A 24,253-nucleotide genomic window follows, 5' to 3' on the forward strand; every position below is an offset into this window, starting at 1 on the left:
GTTATGTTTTTTTTTTTTTTTTAAATCTGTAAAATGTATTTCCATTTGTAAACATTTTTCAAATTTCTATTTAACTTTTAAGTTTCCCACTGTTTTTTTATGTAGCCTATTTGTCTTATTTTGATAGGCCTATATTCAATGTAGCCTATAGTTGTAATTCTTTAAAACCAATTAAAAAAAAAATCATGGCTTTAAGCAGTATATAAAAATTAAGATGATTTGACATGTGTTTTGTAATTTGAATGCTGAGGGTATTTCTCATATTTTCTTTGAATATATGCCTATTTTTAGGCTACTAAATTGTTTTTCTGGAGCTGATTTTTTTTTTGTAAGTGAAATAGTTTGTATGTAATAATAAATAAAAAAAAAACACTCAGAAAATAACATTTTGTTCTTAAATTATTTATTATTTTAGGTAAATATCATATTCATAAGTGTTGTTGGTCAAACAGAAATGTAGATGGCCAAACTTTAAATTCAAGCTTTATCATAACTGAAGCATTGTACAGTGTAAGGAGCACCAGCAACAAAAGAGTTAGTGATGTTAGTTAAAGGAACTGTATGTAAGAAATTTATTTCAGTTAATCATAAACTGGCCCTGACATTAAGGCATGATGAAATCATGTTAATTTCAAATACTTATATCACTGACAACAGTAGTGCGGCCAGGATATTGTCATTTAAAAGTTGTTGTTGCAGCCCTCAACTCTCCACCTATCGCTGGTGTGTGGTGAGCGCACTGGCGCCGTTGTACTGTGGCTGCCGTCGCATCATCCAAGTGGAGTGTAATCCATGAGTGTAAAGCGCTTTGGGTATACAGTAGTACATATGAAAGCCCTATATAAATGCCTCATTCATTCATTCATTCAACTGATGTTGACATGTTGTGTTTTGGCCTAAAGCTCCACCCTCCACCAATCAGAGTCAGTAGTGTTTTGGTATCCAGGTTGCTAGATCTGCTCTAGTTTCCACAGCTGTAGCTACAAACATTCCTGCTGGATCCTGCAACCTATCTGGCAACCTCGAGTCAGGGGGAAGCGGATACAACGGTTTACAGTCATTTGAAAGTGATTGCAGTACCAGTTTTAGCCACAATCTTACATACACTTCCTTTAAGACGTCAATACAGCTACAGCTCTTTAATTCTGTTATAATTTAGTGTTGTAGATATATGATATAATATGATATGAACCAGACATTTTGATCAGTTAATACAATTTTACAATTTCATTTTCAAAGTGTATCAGATATTCTAATAAAAAAATTATTCAAAAATGAATTGTATTAAATTTGAGGGTTGCCCAGTCCAATAACACAGCATGCCAGTCGGCCTCCAGCGTTGCCATTCAGCAAGCTTCCCACGTTGCCACCTCTGCCCAAATCATCCTCTCCCTCATGAATGACAACAGACCGGCCAAGTATTGAGAGTCTCCCAAAGAGTGTTGCATTGGAGTCCTGGGACTGACGAATCTTCCCATTAACAGGCAAAAAGTTCCCAAAGTCCCCTGGATGTTGCGGATGGTTCATGCTGAAGGGATTGTAATGCCCACCTGTAGATCCGCAGCCCTTGCTTAAGTCTCCGTACTCATGAATGTGTATAGCTCTGGGCTGCTGACTGTAGACAGGGAGACCATACAGCCTGAAAGTCACGCTCAGCTTTTCATTTGGGCCAGACTGTTTGAAAAGAATGTGACCATACACACGAGGCATGCCAGATGCTAGTCCAGTGTTAGGGACCATTCTACATATGGCCTGATGGGAATCACTGGTAGATGGATTTGAAGCATATGCCAAACCTGAGAGTGACCCACAAATGTGTACATGGTAATTGAGCAAAAATGCTAATGGCAAAATGTAGAAGGTTTTCATTTTTCTTTCTTCTCCCTGTGGCAAAGCAAAACACATTACTTTGAAAATCATAAAGCCAAGTCAAATAAGTCAATGCATTTAACATCAACACCTCACTCTTTTCAATATTGAACATGGACTATGTGCTATCATAGCCATGATTATATTCACAAAATTCACAAAAAATATATATAAACTTGTGCAATTCTTAATCAATTAACTGGGGAAGTATGGTGATATCTATTAGGCAAAAAAAATCTTTCTTTCTTTTCTTTTACCTCTTAAACCTTTTACCTGTCTTAAAGATAATGTTTACATAAATTATAGCCTATAAAATTAAATAGATATCACACTTCCCCAGTTGATTGATTACATTAAGAATTGCACAAAATATTAATTACAAGTGTTCTTAAATGTTATATGTTAATAGAAAATGAGGCAGTAACCATTTAAATACATATACTAATTTGCATACATTTCCAGAAAATAAATCTGAACACTAGATTGATCCATGTTCAAAGTTGTTGTTGGATTTCTCTTTTTACAATACATTTGAAAATACATAATAGATAATATATAGGTCCTCCTCAAAAAATTTGCATACGTGATAAAAGTTCATTATTTTCCATAATGTAATGATACAAATTAAACTCTTATATATATTTTAGATTCATTGCACACCAACTGAACTATTTCAGGTCTTTTATTGTTTTAATACTGATGATTTTGGCATACAGCTCATGAAAACTCAAAATTCCTATCTAAAAAAATTAGCATATTTCATCCGACCAATAAAAGAAAAGTGCTTTTAATACAAAAAAGTCAACCTTCAAATAATTATGTTCAGTTATGCACTCAATACTTGGTCGGGAATCCTTTTGCAGAAATGACTGCTTTAATGCGGTGTGGCATGGAGGCGATCAGCCTGTGGCACTGCTGAGGTGTTATGGAGGCCCAGGATGCTTCGATAGCGGCCTTAAGCTCATCCAGAGTGTTTAGTCTTGTGTCTCTCAACTTTCTCTTCACAATATCCCACAGATTTTCTACGGGGTTCAGGTCAGGAGAGTTGGCAGGCCAATTGAGCACAGTAATACCATGGTCAGTAAACCATTTACCAGTGGTTTTGGCACTGTGAGCAGGTGCCAGGTCGTGCTGAAAAACCAAATCTTTATCTCCATAAAGCTTTTCAGCAGATAGAATCATGAAGTGCAACAAAATCTCCTGATAGCTAGCTGCATTGACCCTGGCCTTGATAAAACACAGTGGACCAACACCAGCAGCTGACATGGCACCCCAGACCATCACTGACTGTGGGTACTTGACACTGGACTTCAGGCATTTTGGCATTTCCTTCTCCCCAGTCTTCCTCCAGACTCTGGCACCTTGATTTTCCGGATGACATGCAAAATTTGCTTTCATCTGAAAAAAGTACTTTGGACCACTGAGCAACAGTCCAGTGCTGCTTCTCTGTAGCCCAAAGTGGCTTGACCTGGGGAATGCAGCACCTGTAGCCCATTTCCTGCACACGCCTGCATGTGCACGGTGGTACTCCAGACTCAGTCCACTGCTTCCTCAGGGTCCGGTCACCTCTTCTCGTTGTGCAGCGTTTTAGCCACACTTTTTCCTTCCCACAGACTTCCCACTGGGGTGCCTTGAGACAGCACTCTGGGAATAGCCTATTCGTTCAGAAATGTATTTCTGCGTCTTACCCTCTCGCTTGAGGGTGTCAATGATGGCCTTCTGGACAGGGTCGGGTCGGCAGTCTTACCCATGATTGCGGTTTTGAGTAATGAACCAGGCTGGGAGTTTTTAAAAGCCTCAGAAATCTTTTGCAGGTGTTTAGAGTTAATTAGTTGATTCAGATGATTAGGTTAATAGCACGTTTAGAGAACCTTTTCCTGATATGCTAATTTTTTGAGATAGGAATTTTAAGTTTTCATGAGCTGTATGCCAAAATCATCAGTATTAAAACAATAAAAGACCTGAAATATTTCAGTTGGTGTGCAATGAATCTAATATATATGAAAGTTTCATTTTTATCATTACATTATGGAAAATAATGAACTTTTATCACATATGCTACTTTTTGAGAAGGACGTGTATATATATATATATATATATATATATATATATATATATATATATATATATATATATATATAAATCAGGCAAATTATATATAACCCTCTGTATAAACTTTCAGAATACTGATATGAATAAAACTGTAAAGTTTGGTGTAGGCCTCTGTAGCTAAGTTCTGCTGGAGATTCTGTCTCAGGAGAAAAACTCATTTTGAGAAACTTAAGTAGGCTAATAAAGCATTTTGGATGGTTTCTTTCTACTAGTTTGAAACAACACAATGAAAAGCCAACCCAAAATCTCAACATTAAACGATGGATTGAAAACAGTGATTTGTTTGAGCCTCGCCTTAATGCAATTAAATAAAATGTACTATCCGAGACAATATGCCTACGTCTCGTCGCTGCTAATCGTCTAAAACAAAATATACATCGTTAGGTTACATTTTATAGCCTACTGATACATTCACTTCGCATTTTGTTAGATTATATCTTATCTTACACTTACCTCTCGTGTGAAAACGCACTTTTTAAATAACAAATTGTGTTACTCGTTTGGCGTTCCTTCGCGTGAAAAAGTAAGGTTGTTGTTTTACACTTGCATAACATAATGGGCGTAAACATCTCATATTTTGCTAAATTATAGGCTAATGCTTGCTTGCACTCGGATCAAATTTCATGTCTACCCATATTACGACACCCAAATTGTATAGGCAAGCATAGATCACAAATAATGTGACATGTTTTACTCTTGTTTTCCCTCCATCAATATTAGGCTATTAGTGAAGATGCTTAAAAAAGATAAAGATAAATGTTTATATTTGTATGAAAGTAGTCTATTATATATTTTTATCATTTAAGATATCCAAAGTTTATTAAAAAAGAGAGACCTTCACATGATGTTTCGTCGTGACGTATGTGGTTCATTTACATAATGTCTTTAGTCCTCACTTCAGGATCAGGTAATTCAATATATCGCAATATGCATGCTTTGGAATATATTGTACGCCCTTGCAGCGATATATCACAGGCTTCTGTACAATAATCCACTGAAATAGATGTAAAACAATTAAACCACAGTGCCACCGTCATGCAAACGCATTGCTGAATACCGCTCTATATATGTCCTGTGCTGAAGCGGTTGAAAGTGCGCATGCCTGAAAACTTGTATCCTAAGCTACGCACGGGGAACCTGGTTTCGCCATCACTGCTTAGGGGAAAGTCCCCGGACACTGGGTAGAGATGCCCTGCATATAATGCAGAACGGCGGTTTGCGCAGCCCATCAAAGCCAAGAAGTCTTAAGTGACGGAGCATTGAGCTAGCAATCCCCGTTTGTCAATGAAATAGAAACGCAAGTGTAGTACAATCGTACATCTACAGAACGGGGCTCATTCTCAGCACGCGCATTGTTTTTTATTTACAAAATCAATCTCAAATACTTGAAATGTAGGGAACTGTTAAGAAAAATATGACATTATAATATTTGTCCACTACAGCTGATTTCCAGGGTAAATGTTTGGCCCATGATGGTAAAAACTGACAGGGTTAAAGAATTGTAAGAATCGCATTTTCGCCCCTAGCCCCAATTAATGTAACGTTAGCCTATTACTGTTAGAACAACTGATGTATTTCCTCACTAAATACATCAGTTGTTCTAACAGAGACTGTTAGAACAACTGATGTTATTCCTCACTATATACATCAGTTGTTGTAACAGAGTCATATATATATAATTTCTCATTATGATCAATACTTTGCTACCTCGGGGTTGCCGTAGAATCTAACACTGTACTCCATCTCTGTGAATCCATCTCGCTTTAATAAATCGAACCTCCCTGAACTCTAGTCTGGACGCGCCCAGCTGATCCTGTGATCCGCCCACATCTCAGCAACGCCGCCTCTCATTGGCTAAACCGTCTGAAAATGCAAACCGCGGCATTTTATGGGTTGATCCTACGCATGCGCACATCTGATAGTTTTGTTTGAAGGAGTTCTCTCGTAGCCAGAGAAGACTGGACTGAATTTGTCCGGAAAGAGTAGCTCTCTACAAGGTTGCCAACTAATACATTTTTAAAGGAACCTATGTGTGAAAAGCACCAATTTTTAAGCCGTGGTTCTTCTCGAAAAGGCGCATAGCTGCTTGATGCATTACTATCATCATGTTAGGGCATTATCCAAACGTGGAAAAATCGCAGCTTGTCAACTACGTGGAGGATTATTTGGAATGTGTCGAATCGCTGCCCTTGGATATACAGAGGAATGTTTCATTGTTACGAGAAATCGACACCAAGTATCAAGGTAAGCGAAACGTTTGTGAAAGGTGCCAGTATGATATGATGTATATTTATACTCCTTTACATCGTGTGTACTTCACCCTGTGTGGACCGGCTTCGTTTAATTTCCTCACAGCAACACAAAACAGATTTTATTAAACATTTCATCGGTGCTTCCAATGCTGTCCATGCTCGTTGTGTTTAGTTGTATTTTGTCTTTATCATATTCAACTATGTTTGTTCCAGCAACACTATCCTGCCACTAGTGATCAGCCATTTTGACTAGTGCATACTCTGTACTGTTGTTTGGCTATGCTCCTTCTTAACGCATCGCTTTAGTTGCCATAGTATCGACGTAATGGTGCTTTCAGCGGCGTGTGTTTTGTTCGCATGTAGCCGAAACCTCTACGGCTCGATGGCGATTGTCTTGTAAAGCCTTCGAGTTTTTACTTTACAGTTTGCAAATGAATGTTACCGAGCAAAATTATTTGTATCCAACGGGAAACGATTCATTCAGCTCGCAAAGCACCGTTTAGTTCCTCATATTGTGATAATACCGTGGTGCACGTATGCTCGGGCAGGTAGGCTGGCTGGTTTGTTTTGTTCCACAGATGAAGGCACTAGTCTAGAGCAACCCTGACATGCATTGCAAATACCAAATAATCAACTGTATTATTTTTGAAGCCCATTTCCGCAACATAAGGGGGAAGAATCATTATTGTTTGTTAATCGTAATTATGACAGAAATGTTCGAAATTTGGACATACTATTTCCTTAGGAAGTCATAAAAGTCTAAGTGATCGCACACTGGCTAGTTTTTCGATATGTTTAATAGTATGTCATAATTATTCGTTTTTTATTTTTATTTTGTCTTTCTCATAATCATTTTTTTAATAATGTATGGCACAATTTGACTTCTTTAATTTCATAATGCTTTATGGTTGTGTCATTATTAACTTGGAAATGTGTCTTCATTTCGACTTGTTGTCATACTTATGAAGTTTAATGTCAGCGGTTCTCAACTGGTTTGAACATGGGACCTAATTTGACCCTATGACACACAAAGTACTGTCCCACTTGACTTATACACATAAATTGTAAGAATATGACTAATATTGATGAATAAACAGTATAAGGCAAAACTATTAAATGGTAGTCCCAACTAGTTGTTTGTTAATACAATAAAGTTAGTCGGTAAAGCCACCTGAATCGTTTAAAAATATACAAAATAACACACACAAAAAAAGTAAAGTTTTGGGACAGTTACCACAAACAGACACAAATAAATACACAATGATAACATGACCTGTTCATAAAATGCTAGAAAACTGCTCCTGATGAATAGAACGATCATCATGGCCGCATGCAAATCCTTCCCAGTTAACAAACTGTTTACAAGCTATGGAATTTATTGGTACTTTTTTAGTAATTTATTGGTAATAGCGTAATTTATTGGATCTTTTTTGGTAATTTTATGACTTACAAATTGACAACACAACTATGATGTTGCATACAATTCTTTTAGTTTTATTTATAATGAAGTGATATAGAGGAAAGTTTGCTTTTCTGAGGTGAGAGGCTTTCAATTTCCTAAGAAGTTAGGGAAAATTGCTAATACTGGAATTTTAAAACTGACATTATAGCATGACAACATTAGGACTGTGTTTTTCTCAGTCACTCTTTACTTGAACTGCGTCTGACAGATGTTTCAATAGCTTTTACGCATGTCTTTCAAAATAAAAGTCCTGCATCAGAAAAACATTTGAATTGCGTTTGTTGTTGTTTCTTTGACTGCACTCTCTATGACCCACTCAGAAATGGTCTTACGACCCATTGAAAAACTGTTTTATGTCAAAGCATGATTTTTTTCTTATGTGATGTGGAAATGGGCTTCAATAGTAGTATGTTAAAGTATGGCTTTGTAAAATGTATGCGGTGTGCATAAGCCACCTCACTTAATCTTTCTCTTCTTTTCCCTGTGCCACTCAGAGGTCCTCAAGGAGGTGGATGAGATATATGAGAAGTACAAAAAGGAGACTGACAGTGGGCAGCGCAAGCGGCTGCAGATTCAGTTGCAGCGGGCGCTCATCAGCAGTCAGGAGCTGGGAGATGAGAAAATCCATGTTGTCACACAGATGATGGAGGTGGTGGAAAACCGCTCGCGTCAGATCGAGGCCCACTCGCCTTGCTTCTTGGAGCCGGGAGACGCCGAGCGGCCAGCGGAGAAAGTGAGGCACGACCCCGCAAGCACCTCGGCAAATGTTGTGCCCGAGCGCTCTTCAGCGCGGCGGCCCAGACGTCAGCGCAACAGCGAGAGCCGTGACACTTGTCCCAATGGTGCCCTGGAGGACCTCGGAGAAGAGCCTCCGCAGCAGCCCCGTGAGAAAAAGTCCAAGTCTGCCAAGAAGAAGAAGCGCTCCAAGGCCAAGCAAGAGCGAGAAGCATCGCCGGTGGAGTTCACCATCGATCCCAACGAGCCCACCTACTGCCTCTGTGAACAGGTGTCCTATGGGGAGATGATTGGCTGCGACAATGAGCAATGTCCTATTGAGTGGTTCCATTTTTCCTGTGTTGGACTCACCTACAAGCCCAAGGGTAAATGGTATTGCCCCAAATGCAGGGGTGACAGTGAAAAGACTATGGAAAAAAGTGCAGATAGGGCCAAGAAGGATAGGCGGTCCAGGTAGTGCCTTACAGAAGATTGTCTAAGTGAAAATATGCCTGTGTGGGGAATGGCGATTTTTGTGTTTAACTTATGTTAAAAGATTCTCCTCATGCACTTAGCTGAGAGGTTTCCGAGCAGGTGCTGTTGTTGCTTTTACATTAGGTTGGAAAATGACCAACAGATGTGATTAACCATGGAAACACAGATGTTTAAGATACTGCCACTAATGTCCCTAAGACAACAAAGAGTTCTTTTCTAAGCCTTTTTTCCTCTTAAATGTTGATTTCAGAAAGCCTCAAGAGTTTATATATGTTGGCGCTCACCCGGTCCAGGGTAATACTTGTTTAAAAAGAGGAGTGTGATCAACGTGCAGGGTTTGAAGAACATTATCAACACCTTTCTTTTGCATTTCTTGTTCTTTTGTTCCACATTTTAGAAAATATATATGAAAACACACCTCTGAAATGTCTTCCAGTGAGAGAACAAATTCATTTTCTTTGTTACTGTTTTTGGAGTGATGTTTTTGTTAAAAAAATCTCTTCTTTTTTTTTTTAAAGTTTCATCTATTTAAATAAATCAGTGCTTGTTATGTCTCTAATCTGCTTGTTTTTGTCTCATGGATAATATAAAAATCTCAGATATAGACAACATTGCCCACATGTCATGCATGATTTGCTCGATAAGAGAGAAACTAGTATCTGGCAGAAGCTTGGGCACTCTTGAATCTCCTTTAGAAATCTTTTGATATAAAGGCTTTTTCTTAAGAAAAAATAAATCATGCATATAAATTAAGTTCTTTTACGAATATCCAAATTTGAATAAAACGTCCTCACTATATGAAAGCATCACAGCAGCTGGAATTCAGACAGAGTGACTATTTTGACTAATTATTTAGCATTTTATTTGTGTTATTTCATTATTTTTGTTTTACTATTCTAAAATGTGGAAAATAGTATGAATAAAGAGTGAGTAGGTGTGTGAAAGTTTTTGACTTGTATAAAAGAGCAGCGTTGGGTGTAACTCATTACTAAGCAATTTATTACTATTTAATTACTTTTACCTTGAAATGGGAAAGTAATGGGGTGCTCTTAATTTTCATGTAGTTTAATTATTGCATTAAATAATGTATAGTATATTTGATACAATTTTCCTCTTTTTGAACGTCAGGAAAACTTTTGTGTTTTTATTTTGCTATTTGAGCAAATGGGAACACACACACAAAAAAAAATTCTATGTTTTCTCTCATTTAACTTAAATGAAACCCGGAAATGTAAAAAAGATCAATAGTGGATTTAACATCAAAATTTCATGTCTAATGTTAAAATGTATGTTTTTAATGTAACCTCTCCCTTTAAATACTTTGGTCAGTAGAATAATATTTTATACAATTTTATATTATTTATTTGAAAGAATTAAAAAATGTTTCCATGTCTATCCTTGTACTGTTCAACCTGTTGCAGATTTAGAAAATTGGTAATAAGTAATGCAATATTTTTTAATACAGTGATCTAATTACTCTGTTGAAGATGTAAGCTAGTAATGAATTACTTTTGTAGTTACTTACCTGACACTGCATAAGAAATAATATTATGCTTATGCTAATGATACAATTTGGTTCTCATTTCTTGTGTTCTTTATCTTTCAATTTAGATGAGAAAGTCCATTTAAATAATTAAAAACGGAGCTGTTGGTAAAGAAAATATTAATGAAAGGTCCTTGCAGCTACTACGTTTTTGCTGTGCTGATGAGGTAAGCTTTTTTTTTAGGTTTAACATGAGATGTTTGTAGAAATATATCTATGTGAATGATTGGGTCCTGATTTAATCTAAGTATTGTTATAAGAAAATTGGCTAACGAAAAGCAGACAGACATAAAAACCATTCAGAATTCACACTTATGAAACTCCCCCAAAATGCATAGTACTAGCAAATCCTACTACGTCAAATCATGTAATTGATGTAGCTCATTTTGTAGTGTAAAGTCCTACCAGCAGAGGTCACCATAAAGGCATCATTGGTTCTTAACTGGTTTTGTTTCAGAACCCGTTTTTCCAGCCTAAAACAACACAAATGCTTTTAATTAATAGCTCATTTGACAATAATGTCTGGAGATAGAAATGTCATGTTATAAGAAGACATAATTCAACAAGGCGTTGTGCTGTTTGGTCACCAGCTCATTCAAGCATGACAAATGGTGATCATTAGCTGTGAATGTATATTTGTTCTGGGTTACACAGTAATCAGGATTACTCTATAACCCAGGATTTTGTTAAATTAGCTTTTCAAATTATCTATGAATTCAGCTGTCAGTTAATAAGTAATTTGATCACTAAAGTATCTGACCCTCTAATATGAAATGCAACACACATAATTTGTTTGGCACTGGGTGTGTGTAAAGAAATGACTTTTTATCCAAACAATTGCAACACAGGATTTTACAAAGATTCAGTCTCGTTCTTCCGAGTGTACTCAAATAACTAAACAAGAGGAATCACCCTGGGAACTTGGGAACCGAAAGCTGACACCAATGATTGGCTGCCCTTGCCCTTGCTCTCGAGATATTTGATCAAGGCCTTAGAGAAAAGAAGCACACACAAAATCAAACAAGGCCAAATTCTTTTCAGATAAGTCCACAGACTCACACTGCATACCTACCTATAAATCAATATATAACAATTATTTAAATACAGGCCTAAATAAAAATATAATAAATAAGATTTAAGCATTTTAGGACAAATTTGGAAAATTGATGTTGCCCATTTAGACTTTTATGAACTTATGAACACTTTATTTGATAAAAACATTTAAAAAATAAGTCATATTTCTCAGGACTTCTGCATGCTGTAGGCCTGAGTAGCTAATAACTTAAATAGGACGGGGTGCACCCTATAGGGGAAAACAAAACAAAACAAAACAAAACACTATTAGTCCAATATTTAAAGTTTATACTGGTATTTATTGTTTTATACCCAGAGCATTGTATAATATTCTATATAATTTTTTAAAAATATGTATAATTAGGCCTATAGTCAGTTGAAATGTAAAATTATGCCTTAGCCTGAATTCAGAATTTGGGGCGAATAGTCTTCAAGAAACGAGCCGGATAAATGAAAAAAGACAAGGAAAACAAACACAGCCTCCTCTAATTGGACTCTTTCAACTCCACACCACCATTTTACTCTCTTGTAAAGTGTTAAAGTTCATTGAGCTAATCCGTGACCGCCAGCTCGCTCTGCTTTTCCCATGTTCACCTGTTGCGAGGCTCGTGCACTGTACTCGCGATGTTTTGAAGGCCGCCTGTAGGTGGAGTCAGGAAAACATCTGGTGATCCGCGCGCTCTCTGTCGACACGTCCAATCTAATCCGCCGCACCGGACACCAAGCGCAAGGCGTCAGGGACAAGAGCCCGACGCCTCCGAGACGAGTTAACGGCTGCGAGTGAGACACCAGAAAGCCTTACGGTCTATATGAACGCCCCACGTAGTGTATAGAAAGAATGGGAGGCAACCTCGGAGTTCACCAAATGAAGACATGAATAAGAAGGGATGAAGTCATCTCCTGCGCTTTATGGCCAGCAAACATCACCGATGAATGCAGTGATCGATCAGCCCACCGCTCAAGAGGCCTCGATGGTGGAGGAATCGGTCTCGCTTGCTTTCGGCCGTATGCGCAGAATGTCGGGGGAGAGGTGTGGGAAGAGGCAGGTTGAGATCTATTAGTACAGACAGTCCCATTGATCATTCAGCTCAGCTGCTTTGCCCATCAGTGCAGTGCCTGGTTATTATTGCCCAACGGACCGCTGGCATCGGGCTATGGGCGCACCGTACGGAACGCGTTTGTTTTATGAGTAAATGACATTGGCGTCTCTCTCGCGTATCATGCTGGTGGACCCTCCGCCGTCACGCGCAGCGCTTCGGCTCCTGGAAATAAACTGAAATACGGTGCAATGTGTTCGTTTTGGAAATTCAATAAGGTGCGCAATAAAACACCGTGTGAGTGCCGCGGAGCTTCGGACAGGGTCGCAATCCACGCCGTGGCCTGTGTGTGAAACGCGCCGGAGAATGGAGAAGTTCCTGCAGATAGCGCCCCATTCCCTGGCCATAGTGCTGTCACGGGTCAGCACGGAAGAAGCAGCCGCGGTCACGGAGAAGCTTCAGCACCATCACACCGGCTATGAGATATTCGCCGACTTCAAAGCGGAGAACATGCAGCACTTCTGGAATAAGAAAGTCACGGACGCCATATCGGAGACCTTCTTCTTGGGCTGGATAGATGAACATGTTCTGCTCATTCAAGGCAAGGAGGATCATTTGGAGGTCCTGAGGGAAGGATGGACACGGAGGGCCCTCAAACCACCGCGGGGCTTCGAGATCAAGTGCATAGGTAAGCCTGACCAAACGACACCACACGGGGACCCTTGCTGAACAGCCAAGTTGTTGTTTTTTGTAGTTGTTGAGGAATATCTGGGGGAACGTAGTAGCTAGTAGATACCTACCGGTGTTATGTGTGGGTGCAGGTCTGAGAAATATGCAAACCTTCTCCATATTGAACATGCCAGTAAAAACTTCCAAATTTAAATCCCAGTGGGTATCGAGACTCCCCACTGTGCAAAACTGTCATGTGAGGGTTATTTATCTGCTGTAATAAATTATCTACGCAACATGCAATTTTAGCAAGAATGTAAATGCTACGGTAAAAGTTATCTTACCATGATCAAATTGTAGGCTACATTATATTTTAAAAGACTAAGTTTTAAGTAAAAAAAAGTATGAACTACCAAAAGAATTTATATTCAGTAAGGCTTATTTTATATTTATATTTTTGATTTATACTTTTATATTAAGATAAATTATTTATTGTTGAATGGGCATTCCCAGAAATCCTTGAGTGAACCACATTTTAAAGAATGTTACATTAGTGGGTTTGTGTTGCACTTTTTTAGTTACGCTCACATATTATTTTAGGATTTTTGTGTATTATTGGCTACAGTTGCTGATAAGGCCACTTTTGATTTAACTTTATATAGCTATCAATATTATTATATTCAATAACATAGTTAGGATTAGAATTATGAAATATGCAGTAAAATGGTGATGCTTGAAATATGTAGGAGTATGTTTTGTATGGAAAAGTTGATGGCTGCCAATTGCATACACATATTTATGTTTAATCATAGTCATGTCTGAAAAAACACTCCTTTTTAAATCTGACAACCTTGAACAAATTAATTTGACAACTGGAATTTACAGAGAGATTTATTGTAAAACTTGTATTTTTAAGTCTTTAAATCTTCTTTTGAATTAAGTCAATAATAACCTAATATACATTCAACCTAATAATGCTTTCCCAGTATCATGCAAAAAGTCATTTAATGAGGATTTTCTTGTTGCATAAACAACATGAACAAGGCCACTTTTGCTATTACTTTTAAACCATTCTGAAGGGTTCACCCATTCTTTGCTTTAACACTCCCATGATTTGTTGATCATTAAGAGATGAAATATGAAAAGATTTGCTTAATCTATGTGGAATGTTCTTATCCTCCAAATGTCCAAAATTTCTTGGCAAAAAAATTATATTACTCAACTGTAATGCAGGTTTTATAATGCTAAATATATATTTTATCATCAAATATCAAGAACAAATTGTCTCCTTTCAGGTGTTACTTTTGAATTGCTCTCGCTTCCATGTCCTACACAGTTCGGTCTGCACAGCGTCACTTCAAGTCGAACACACCTTAAATCGGCAGTGGTCAGGATGTACAGTTGCCACGTGGCACAAGTCGTAGCTCTCAGAAAATTATGAGTTTACAGATTGTAATTACAAGTTCTACAAGCATGTGAAGGCTTTTTTCAGTTCAGAATCGTTACGTTAATTACAACATTGAGTGAACGCACTTATATTCCACCTGAAGTTTTCTTGACTCTTTGTACGTCTCCAAGGCCGTGTTAGCAAAATACATTTTCAAGGGTGAGACTGTGAAGAAAGAGAGCTCCAGACACACAAAATGCAAACATAAAACAAACCATATTACTGCACTCAGCTCAAAGAGGAATTCTTCTCATTCCACCACCTGGTACTGAATGATTTGTTTTGGAATGTGGTGATATGTCTCATATTTGCAGATTTGAGTTAAAGCTTTTTGCCCTGAATGGGCTTATCTACATTCCAACTGATACAATTATTGATTCATCATTGTGAATGTTTACAACGGTCTGGACTGCTATTTCTGCTATTGATTTTATTACCTGAAATGTCCTTTAGTTCATCTACTTATTTATTAGATTTTTAAAAATCCAGATTTTTTTAATTAAAAATTTAATTGTGCTTTTATTACACTTTTAAAATGAAAGTTTTTTTTTATTGGTGTTGATCGCTCTAAGATGAACATTTCATTCATTGAACCCTTTAAAGTTTATTTACTTTGGAAAAAGGTTCTTCAGATTAGTAAAAACAAATGGTTCTTTTAAAGCTGCCCTAGAATGAGTTAAAAACAATATGTTCAATTGTTCTCTGATATCTACACAGAGGGCAAAAATTGTCCAGATACAGTTTTACAGGTCCATTTACAACCCTATAAATTGTCCCTAGGATGGAATGGTCTGTTTTTGCCTTATTTGGAAGAGTCATGAATATTAATGTTGAGCTCTGCTCTGATTGGCTTATTTCAGCCGTTCACAGCTCACAGCAGTTCAGCTATTCAGCGAAGCAGTTTGTGAGTGTGTCCTGACCGTCCTGACAGAACACTGAATGACTGAATGACACTTTAAGCAGAACATCTCAAATGGCGATAGCTAAAATGCAGCCTACTTGTTTATTGGTGTTTTCAGATCATCCGCGCGTGCCAGAGAGCTTGTGTGCTTCCGGTTGCCAGATTTCAGTAATTTATGCAGGATGGGGCGGAGTTTAGGCGATGCAATGACTATAGACGGCGGATAAATGGCTATCCACCTGTAACCACGCCCATAATTATGTAGGGGTGAGCTGGGCATTGCCATCTTGTGAGCGAGTCATCGCGTGTCACTCCCGGATAACAGAAAAGTTTAAGTTTAAGACACAGAGCGAAGCTTGCTTGAAATGGGCTGAACAAACAAATGATTTTGAAATAAATTGTTGTGGTATCCGATTATAATAAACCTCATCCATGACTGTTGACATATGAAAAGTCCTCACGTCCCCTGCACAGCCTGAACATGAAGTGTGTCATGAGAGCTGCTGTTTTTCATCCTCAAGTGTCTTGTTTACCTGCAGTCCCAGTTACCGTCAGGTCCGCCTGACAATGAACATGTTTGGACTAGGGCTGTCAATGAATATTCTAAATTCGAATATATAGTCGAATAGTTTTTAAAAAACGAATTTCGAAGGTGAAAAAATTTATAAAAAATGGTGGGGCGGCAGTGGCTCAGTGGTTCATGTAGGTTGTCTACAAACCAGAAGGTTGGTGGTTCGATCCCCGGTTCCACCTGACCAAGTGTCGAAGTGTCCATGAGCAAGACACCTAACCCCAGCTGCTCCAGACGAGCTGGATGGCTGTCTGCTTTGCGAGTGAGCGCGCGTCTGAGGGTTCAGGGACAGGTCACAGGAGTCGCTCTGTCACTGCTGAAAGTGGACGCATCTTGCAGGGAAGATGGCAGAAAGTGCAGAGCCCAACTCGACTGCAGCAGAGAAAGAGATTTTAACTCCATAATCTAAAAAACCATGTCTGGAAGTACCTTGGATTTTGGTCGGTAGGAGGTAAAATTGTTGAGTCGCGAGATAAAGTTATATGCAAGCTATGTAAGATACAGTTAGCATACCATGCCTCATGTTATTTAACGTTAAATAGAAACATTACTAAAATGTAGGCTAATGTTACTGTACTGACTGAAGAGATATTGCATGAATAAAGGATAAATGCACTGCTTCCACTGGTGTGATTATTTACCATGTCAAGGAAAAAGCTCCATGTTTAGCACAGCAGAGCTCACTTGGAGCGTTCAATATGCTGTAAAACTTGCAGCATATTGGAAAGAAGCCTGCTATATTTGGGACAAGAGTCGCGAGTCTCGCAACCTTAAATTGCGTGCACAAAACTCTATCTGCAGTGAGGGCGAGAGAGAGAGAGAGATAGAGAGAGAGAGGTCCGCGCTCTGCGGTCTTGGCCATTAGTTAATTTATATATAATAATTATATAATTTATAATAACAATCTACTTGTTTTTGTGTAAGTAATACATTGTCAAATATGTATAAACTTAAATAGACAAACTATACAAGTAGTTATGTCTCTTTGTATTAATTTGTCCTGTTATTGACGTAATGCGCGTCATTGACAAAATGCGCACCTAGATGTTTGAATAGTTCGAATATTCGTGTTTGTTTTAGAGGGAATATTCGAACGTCATTTTTGAGCAGTTTTGACAGCCCTAGTTTGGACAGATGCAAATGTTGGGGGCGTGCATATGAATGATCCCCAACACTTGCGTCACAGTTGGGTTTATGTTGAGAATGAGAAGCACTTATTTTTCCGTGGTGTTTTTGATTCACGAGATTTACATATGAAGGAGGAGGCAATGGTGTTTGAGACTCACAGTATTTGATGTCCTTGTACTGAACTCTTATTTCACTATGTCAAGGTTAATTAAATTTTTCATTCTAGAGCACCTTTAAAACTCTTCACATGTAGGTTCTTTTATGAACCAAACATAGTTTTATTGCTAGATGATATCTCCTCCTAGAACCTTTATTTTAAAGAGTGTATATCAAAGAATGTGATAACAGATTGGTTGTTTTTGTGAAGAGGTAGCATCTTTTGTAACAAATTGATGTAGTAAACATTGTAAACAGTTATAGTCATGTGGAAGGATTATTGTTACTTATTTCTACATGAAATAACATAGTTCAGGCAAGAATTCAAAAAAGTTAATTTCTATATTAGTACTAAATGCAAGCGTGTAGAAATTAAGCATAAACATTTTAACTTATATAAAAATATACAACTTTTTTATATAACTATTCTGGTGTTCCCATCATACGCTGGGGCTTGAATAATTAATATCAGCTGTATTTACACTGTTTTATCATTGCTTTTGTTGTTGTTTTTCTACTCAAAATTACACATTCATAGTCAAAACGATCAATCGAATTAGGGCTGTACTAGAATAATCGAATATTCGAATATTCGTTCGGTGAGGTGGCATTCGATTTTCAGTTTTGAGATTCGAATATTCTTTTCTTTTTTTCAACACGTGACTTCCGTAAAAATAAAGACTAAATAAATCCCTTATATAGAATAAAATAGATATTACATTTTGTGTCATTTTAAAAACAATTAATTTATTCTTATTCAACTGTTTATAAGCATGCTACCGTGTTCTTTATTTATTACAGTTTGTTGAAATCACTGTGTGTTACTAATTTAATTTCTGTTTTGGGATTCATTTGTTTTAAAGAAAGGTTCGTTATTAATACCTTATTAAAGTTCTTGCTCTCAACAGACTTTGTGTTTTGTATCACTTGTGCACTGTCCGTTTTCGGAGCATAAACCTGCCTGTGTAATGCATACCGGAAACTGTTCTATTTAAAGGATTATTAAATGTTTATTAATATTTAAAGAATGTGTGCCACCTGATCATATTGCACCAAATGCAACACTGCACTCCACTGGGTCTGCCGCAACACATTTACGATGCCGAAGAGTGAAACGTGAAGTCGTGAAAGATGATACAAATGCAAACCGACACTATTATTATATATTTAGCCCCACCCACCGAAGCTTCGAATATTCGATATTGATTGCCACCTAAGCTTCGAAGCTCCAAAAATGGCATTCGAAACAGCCCTAAATCGAATGTGATCGTCACTGTTTATTGTACTACACAATATCTTCTGCATTATTATTTAGATTTCTAGTTTCTAAGTAAAGCATGCACATTAAAATTTGGGTTAATTCAGTGTTATATTGTTTGAGTAAAAAGTATTGCAAAATAAACTTGTAAATAAAAAGTAAACAACTCATTCAACATTTTCCTGGCCAAGATAAAATTAGAGGAGACTGGATAGCTGGTTGTAACAGGGGGAGAGTTGTAACATTACCAATTCCACAAGTCACGGATAAGATAGAAGTCATATGAAATATTTGTTTTTGTGAAATGTGGGGACATTCCATAGGTGCAATGTTTTTTTATACTGTACAAAGCTTATTTTCTGACCCCCCTAAACTGCTCCTACCCCTACTCATCACAGGAAACATTCTGCATTTTTACTTTCTAAAAAAACCTCATCCTCTATGATTTATAATCATTTTGAAAAGTGGGGACATGGCCAATGTCCTCATATTTCACCCTCTCTTTGTAATACCTCATATCCATGTCATTATACACATTTGTGTCCTCATATTTCACAAAAACATGCCCCCCCCCCACACAGACACAGTACAGACATGCACAAACAAACGCACACATGCACCTATACATGCCATATTCATATATTTTATTGTTTCAGCCATTCATTTAAAATAAAACTCTTGTTGTTGTATATCACCTATCACAATTGTTGAAAGGAATCTTTTTAAATCTTTGAACACTGTGTCTAGTAAAACTTTATTGCAGACATGAAGTTTGACTCAAGCTTACATCAAAGCTCTCGCACGGGTGTTTTTATATTCAAAGATGGAACATATTTATTTGTTTTTTGTCAAAATTCTGTATTAAAGAGAAAGATACAAGGAATATAGTAAAGCAAAAGTTAATAGCAGAAGCGATAGGCTAATACTGTTTTTTAAAGGTGTTGTTCTGCTTCTTTCTTAAAAATAGTGATAAACAGACAAATCTATTTTAACTATTGTACAGACATGCACAAACAAACGCACACATGCACCTATACATGCCATATTCATATATTTTATTGTTTCAGCCATTCATTTAAAATAAAACTCTTGTTGTTGTATATCACTTGGAGTATCCTTAGTTTTGTCTACCTGTTAAAACTTACCCCAGTATGTGTTACAACCTACCCCAATAGTGGGGTAGTTTGTAACAAAGGACCAATTTGTATTTTCCATCATATTACAAAGTCTGTGATATAGTTGAAGAAATTGAAATCGTCGCCATTTGTAGTAGACAAATGTGGGTACTTTGCCTAAAAAACGTTTTTTTTAGGTGTTGAAAAAATGTGTTACAACCATACCCTGGCTCCCCTTATTATTTCTATGTTAATTTTTCTTATTAACTTAAGTAGCGATTACTTAATTCCATATGCAAAATTTACTTGAAGGAAAAAAAAAAACTTTTTATTTTCTTTTCAGTGTAGTAGACTTCGCAATCTTTAATTAACTTTCTTTAATATTACACTTTTTTTGGCTTGTCAGGTGGCATGCAAAAATGCACAATTGGGGTTTTAAAATCTGTTTGTATCGCTCAATTATGGTTCTGGACCAGTAAGGTTTAGATTACATTTTTTTTAAATACAAAACCAACCCCCTTTGCAACCCCTATGTACTGTTGTCCTTGCTGGCTTTAAACATGAAGATGCTGCACCTCAGGAAATGAATTGTTGACAGGGTTATAGATATTCTATTATTGAGTTGTTTTTCTTCCTCCTATGCAGTGAAACAGACCCAGAAAAGTAAAGACTCAAAAGTTAGAATGCATTTTTTATGTATAACCCAGACATCACCTCTGCCAACAAACACTGGCACTAGACAGTTATAAAAGTTTCCATTAGTGCTAAAAATGTCTTGACATAGCACAGGTCCCCTCAGGTGTGTGATTATCATAAGCATGACAAACAAGTAGTGTCATGTAGAGTTCATAACTGTTTACGTGAGTGGTGGGGAAGTTGTTTGTGCTCAGTGATGCATCTGATATTAACTCAACTTAAGTAAGGAATCTTTTTAAATCTTTGAACACTGTGTCTAGTAAAACTTTATTGCAGACATGAAGTTTGACTCAAGCTTACATCAAAGCTCTCGCACGGGTGTTTTTATATTCAAAGATGGAACATATTTATTTGTTTTTTTTGTCAAAATTCTGTATTAAAGAGAAAGATACAAGGAATATAGTAAAGCAAAAGTTAATAGCAGAAGCGATAGGCTAATACTGTTTTTTAATGGTGTTGTTCTGCTTCTTTCTTAAAAATAGTGATAAACAGACAAATCTATTTTAACTTTGCGAATGTAGCTGTGGAGACATTCTATTCCAACATTAACAAAATAAGAATAGTTTCCAAGTGTAAACAACACATCCTGCAATTATTTCTTCTAAATGATTAGAAATTCGAGACGTGTAACTCAAAGCCCCATATTTTCTTCTAGATGTCAGGATGAATTAGGTTGAAGATTTATACTCTGGGTAAATTAGGATGGCTACCTCTGATGTCTTTGTATTACTTGGAGGTCACCCAAAGACCGTGACGTTTTAAATTTCACAAGACACTAACCACTTAGTGCCTTTTTGGTAACCACACTCTTAAGGAGATTCCTCAAGGCATCTGCAGAATGGTAATCATTTGTTGAAAAGCGAGAATACATCTTTAAACATGTTCAGTTTTTATCTTGACAGTACTCTGTTATTGGAATAAGGATGACTGAATGTCCATTTCTACAGGGTGGAAACATACAAGGGCTGTGATACAGTGTCCCTGAAGGTCATATACACATGGATTGTGGTGGCAGGTCTGCTTTTGTGCAAATGGGAAGGAAGGCTGGGGGACAGGAAAGTGAACTCTGTGACAAGCCCTAGAAGCCTTCAATAGGAGGAAAGGGAGGAGTGCAGAAGAGAATGAAGGGAAATAGCCAATGGATCAGCAAATCGGCATCATGTAGGGATGTGTAGACAGCCTGGCTCAGTCAGTCGTAGACAACTTTTCAGATAAAAGTTGTTTTGTTTTTTCTTTTTAGACGGTTAGCCAAGAACGTCATTGCTGCATTCTTCTTATACCCATTTCATATATCAGGAATAAAAATGTAATTTATTTTTTGAGTTGAAGAAGTTCATTTCAACGAAAACTAAATGTGCTTTGCATACTTATTTACTCACGCTTACATAGACACTAGAAACGTACAATATTGAGGTGATGATAGCATCTAAAACAGAAGTCATTTACGTAGCTGTAGACATGTTTACAAATCCTTATTTAATCTATGAATATTTAATTCATGGAATTATTGGTTGATTCTATTGTATTGATGATCAATATAATTACAAATCTTTAGAATTCATATGATAATGCTGTGTGAGGAACAGATCTATTTCAAGTCTTTATTTAATGATCTTCATTTCCATCCTCAGTATAGAGAGTGCAACTATTAAATCCTAGCCTGGATGCCAGCCGAACTCAGCCCCGCCCACAACATTTTTAGGTCGGGAAATTAGGTCTGGACTCGATCCGTAGAGGAGTTATTATGCCCGAACAGAAACTGTTCAAACCAATAACATTGTCAGGGCGATAATTGACAGATTATCATCAGAAACGTAATCAGCCACGTAGGCCTGTCACGATAACAAATTTTGCTGGACGATAAATTGGCCAAGAAATTATTGCGATAAACGATAATATTGTCGTTCTGAGACCATTTTTTTATTTCAAATAATGATAATGGCATAAAAATGCTGGTACACCTTTTCAAAGATCAATAAACTTTAATTTCTAAAGACTATTTAACACTAAAAATGGAAAACATTTTAAATAACCACAATAAATGAACAAAACAACCAAAAACAATAAAAGCATGACTCTCAGTCAGTTTAAAAATGCATTTAAATAAGTACCAAAAACAATAAATAAAATGGCTGAAAACTGCAATGGATGATTGTGTTTTAGGAGCATATTAGAGGCAGCACGGTTCACAAAACCCACGGTTCGGTTCGTATCACGGTTTTAGGCTCACGGTTTTTCGTTCTGTACGGTTATTTTAATCTAGAAATGTACTTCAGCATATGATAAATTAATTATCCACAATTTAGGTTATAGTATTACATTTTTTTTTATATCATAGCCTAATCATGCACAAACTGAACTTGACCATCTCTGAGGAAAGCTAGTCTCTTGATGACATGCTTTTCATTTATTTGGCAAAAAAGGAGAATGTGTATTGCGATCTCTACAGGAACTTACGTGTTTAAGCCTCGTTTATACACGATGCGTCTGCTCGAGCGCGAGGGTGTGAGCGGCAAAAATGACATCAACGCGGAGTGCGCGAGACCCCGTTTCGCTTGCCGTTGTGCTCGTCAAATTTCGTAACTTTGCGTGTGGTTCCGCAACCGAAGAGTCATGAGTTCCAGACGAATCTTCTGGCCGAGAATGACGTCGTATCACGCCGCACTCGATCTGCACGCCGAGTATAAACACCTCCCCAAACGGACGAGGCACGCGCAGTCAACGAGAGAGACGAGGAAAACAAAAAAGCATGCAAATGGCAATTATCGCGGCCGGAAAAATTATCGAGCTTATTTTTTTTATCGCCACATCATCAAAGAGAGCTTGGCTTAAAGATCTGAGATGTGTAGATTCCGCCATCGCATCTGTTATAGAACATATCGACAGCGCATTCAAAAGAGGAATAGAGGACCGCAATCAAGGCATTTGTCGATGGGAAAGATAGAGGTCTTCACGGAGCACCCGAGACCCGTGGACCCGGGATCCGTACGGGTTCGGGTCTATATTTTAAATGGTTAGCCGGGTCCGGGTCGGGTCCCAAATCTATTACTTCAGGTCCCGGCCCGGGTCTGTTTAACATTGTGTGTAATACCCGAGTCGATCGGACTCGGAGAACACCTGGCCGTGATCAGAGTCAGCACGGCTTGTGTGTTTTGTGTAACTTGCAAATTGTAAAATTAGGATAAGAACAGTGTGAGCTGGGAAATAAGGTTTAGAAAAGTAAGCAAACACGAGCTCTCTCTCTCTTTCGCTCGCGCTCTCTCAGCCATTTTGAAAGCGGGCAGATTTAATGCAAGAGCACGGTAATAATGTACAAAACTAGCAACAAAATCTCAGGTGAACTATCACAAATGTTTTCTGTGTCGCTTAAATTGCGTAAAAAAGCTTGTATATTTCAGGTTGCTCCAGCTAACGCTCAAGTGCAGTCTCCACCGAGTCATGTTTCTATGGCAACCTGAGCTTCAAAAATAAGTCTTTTTTTAATCTTAAAGTTTTGGTGGTCAGACTTGGCTCACAAAGATGATAGCAAATAAATAATGCTGACGTCAGTAGCCATGGCACCCAACGAGCAATCATTAGTCCAAAAGGACAAGTTATTATGCAAGTTAACCTGAGTTGAAATGCAAATCTGCACAGATGCATAAATCTGTCACCGTGACATAAAGTGGACTTTTACAGCTGATATGATGAGAATTAAGCATTCTTGGAACAACAAAAGAGGAATATTATACATCACAATCAGGTACAAGGATGG

At 37.5% G+C, this 24,253-nt stretch overlaps 3 protein-coding genes across 3 annotated transcripts in view; 2 read left to right on the forward strand and 1 right to left on the reverse strand.

Moving 5' to 3' along the window:
* Nucleotides 1-396: 396 nt before the first annotated feature.
* On the reverse strand, nucleotides 397-4,582 carry sod3b (superoxide dismutase 3, extracellular b). Its single transcript, XM_067442676.1, has 2 exons — nucleotides 4,435-4,582; nucleotides 397-1,884 (listed from the first exon to the last, which is right to left on the reverse strand). The coding sequence occupies exon 2, from the start codon at nucleotides 1,867-1,869 to the stop codon at nucleotides 1,285-1,287; it is 585 nt and encodes a 194-aa protein (XP_067298777.1). The 5' UTR covers nucleotides 1,870-1,884; nucleotides 4,435-4,582; the 3' UTR covers nucleotides 397-1,284.
* Nucleotides 4,583-5,908: 1,326 nt separating this feature from the next.
* ing2 (inhibitor of growth family, member 2) lies at nucleotides 5,909-9,463 on the forward strand. The gene is made up of 2 exons (XM_067442677.1): nucleotides 5,909-6,225; nucleotides 8,190-9,463. Exons 1-2 carry the CDS (start codon nucleotides 6,087-6,089, stop codon nucleotides 8,885-8,887), a joined length of 837 nt encoding a protein of 278 aa, XP_067298778.1. The 5' UTR covers nucleotides 5,909-6,086; the 3' UTR covers nucleotides 8,888-9,463.
* Nucleotides 9,464-11,939: 2,476 nt separating this feature from the next.
* The window catches only part of stox2a (storkhead box 2a), a 69,649-nt gene continuing 57,335 nt past the window's right edge, over nucleotides 11,940-24,253 (forward strand). Inside the window, exon 1 of the mRNA XM_067441299.1 lies at nucleotides 11,940-13,246. Within this exon, the coding sequence (XP_067297400.1) occupies nucleotides 12,925-13,246 (322 nt within the window). The 5' untranslated portion in view covers nucleotides 11,940-12,924. The remainder of the gene's footprint in view (nucleotides 13,247-24,253) is intronic.

Source organism: Pseudorasbora parva, chromosome 4, assembly GCF_024679245.1.
Source record: "Pseudorasbora parva isolate DD20220531a chromosome 4, ASM2467924v1, whole genome shotgun sequence".
NCBI classification, from domain to species: domain Eukaryota; kingdom Metazoa; phylum Chordata; class Actinopteri; order Cypriniformes; family Gobionidae; genus Pseudorasbora; species Pseudorasbora parva.

Coding starts and splice junctions, on each gene's coding strand:
- sod3b (XM_067442676.1), bottom strand. CDS start 1,869: ATGAAAACCTTCTACATTTTGCCATTAGCATTTTTGCTCAATTACCAT.
- ing2 (XM_067442677.1), top strand. CDS start 6,087: ATGTTAGGGCATTATCCAAACGTGGAAAAATCGCAGCTTGTCAACTAC. Junction 6,226..8,189: donor AATCGACACCAAGTATCAAG/GTAAGCGAAACG, acceptor TGTGCCACTCAG/AGGTCCTCAAGGAGGTGGAT.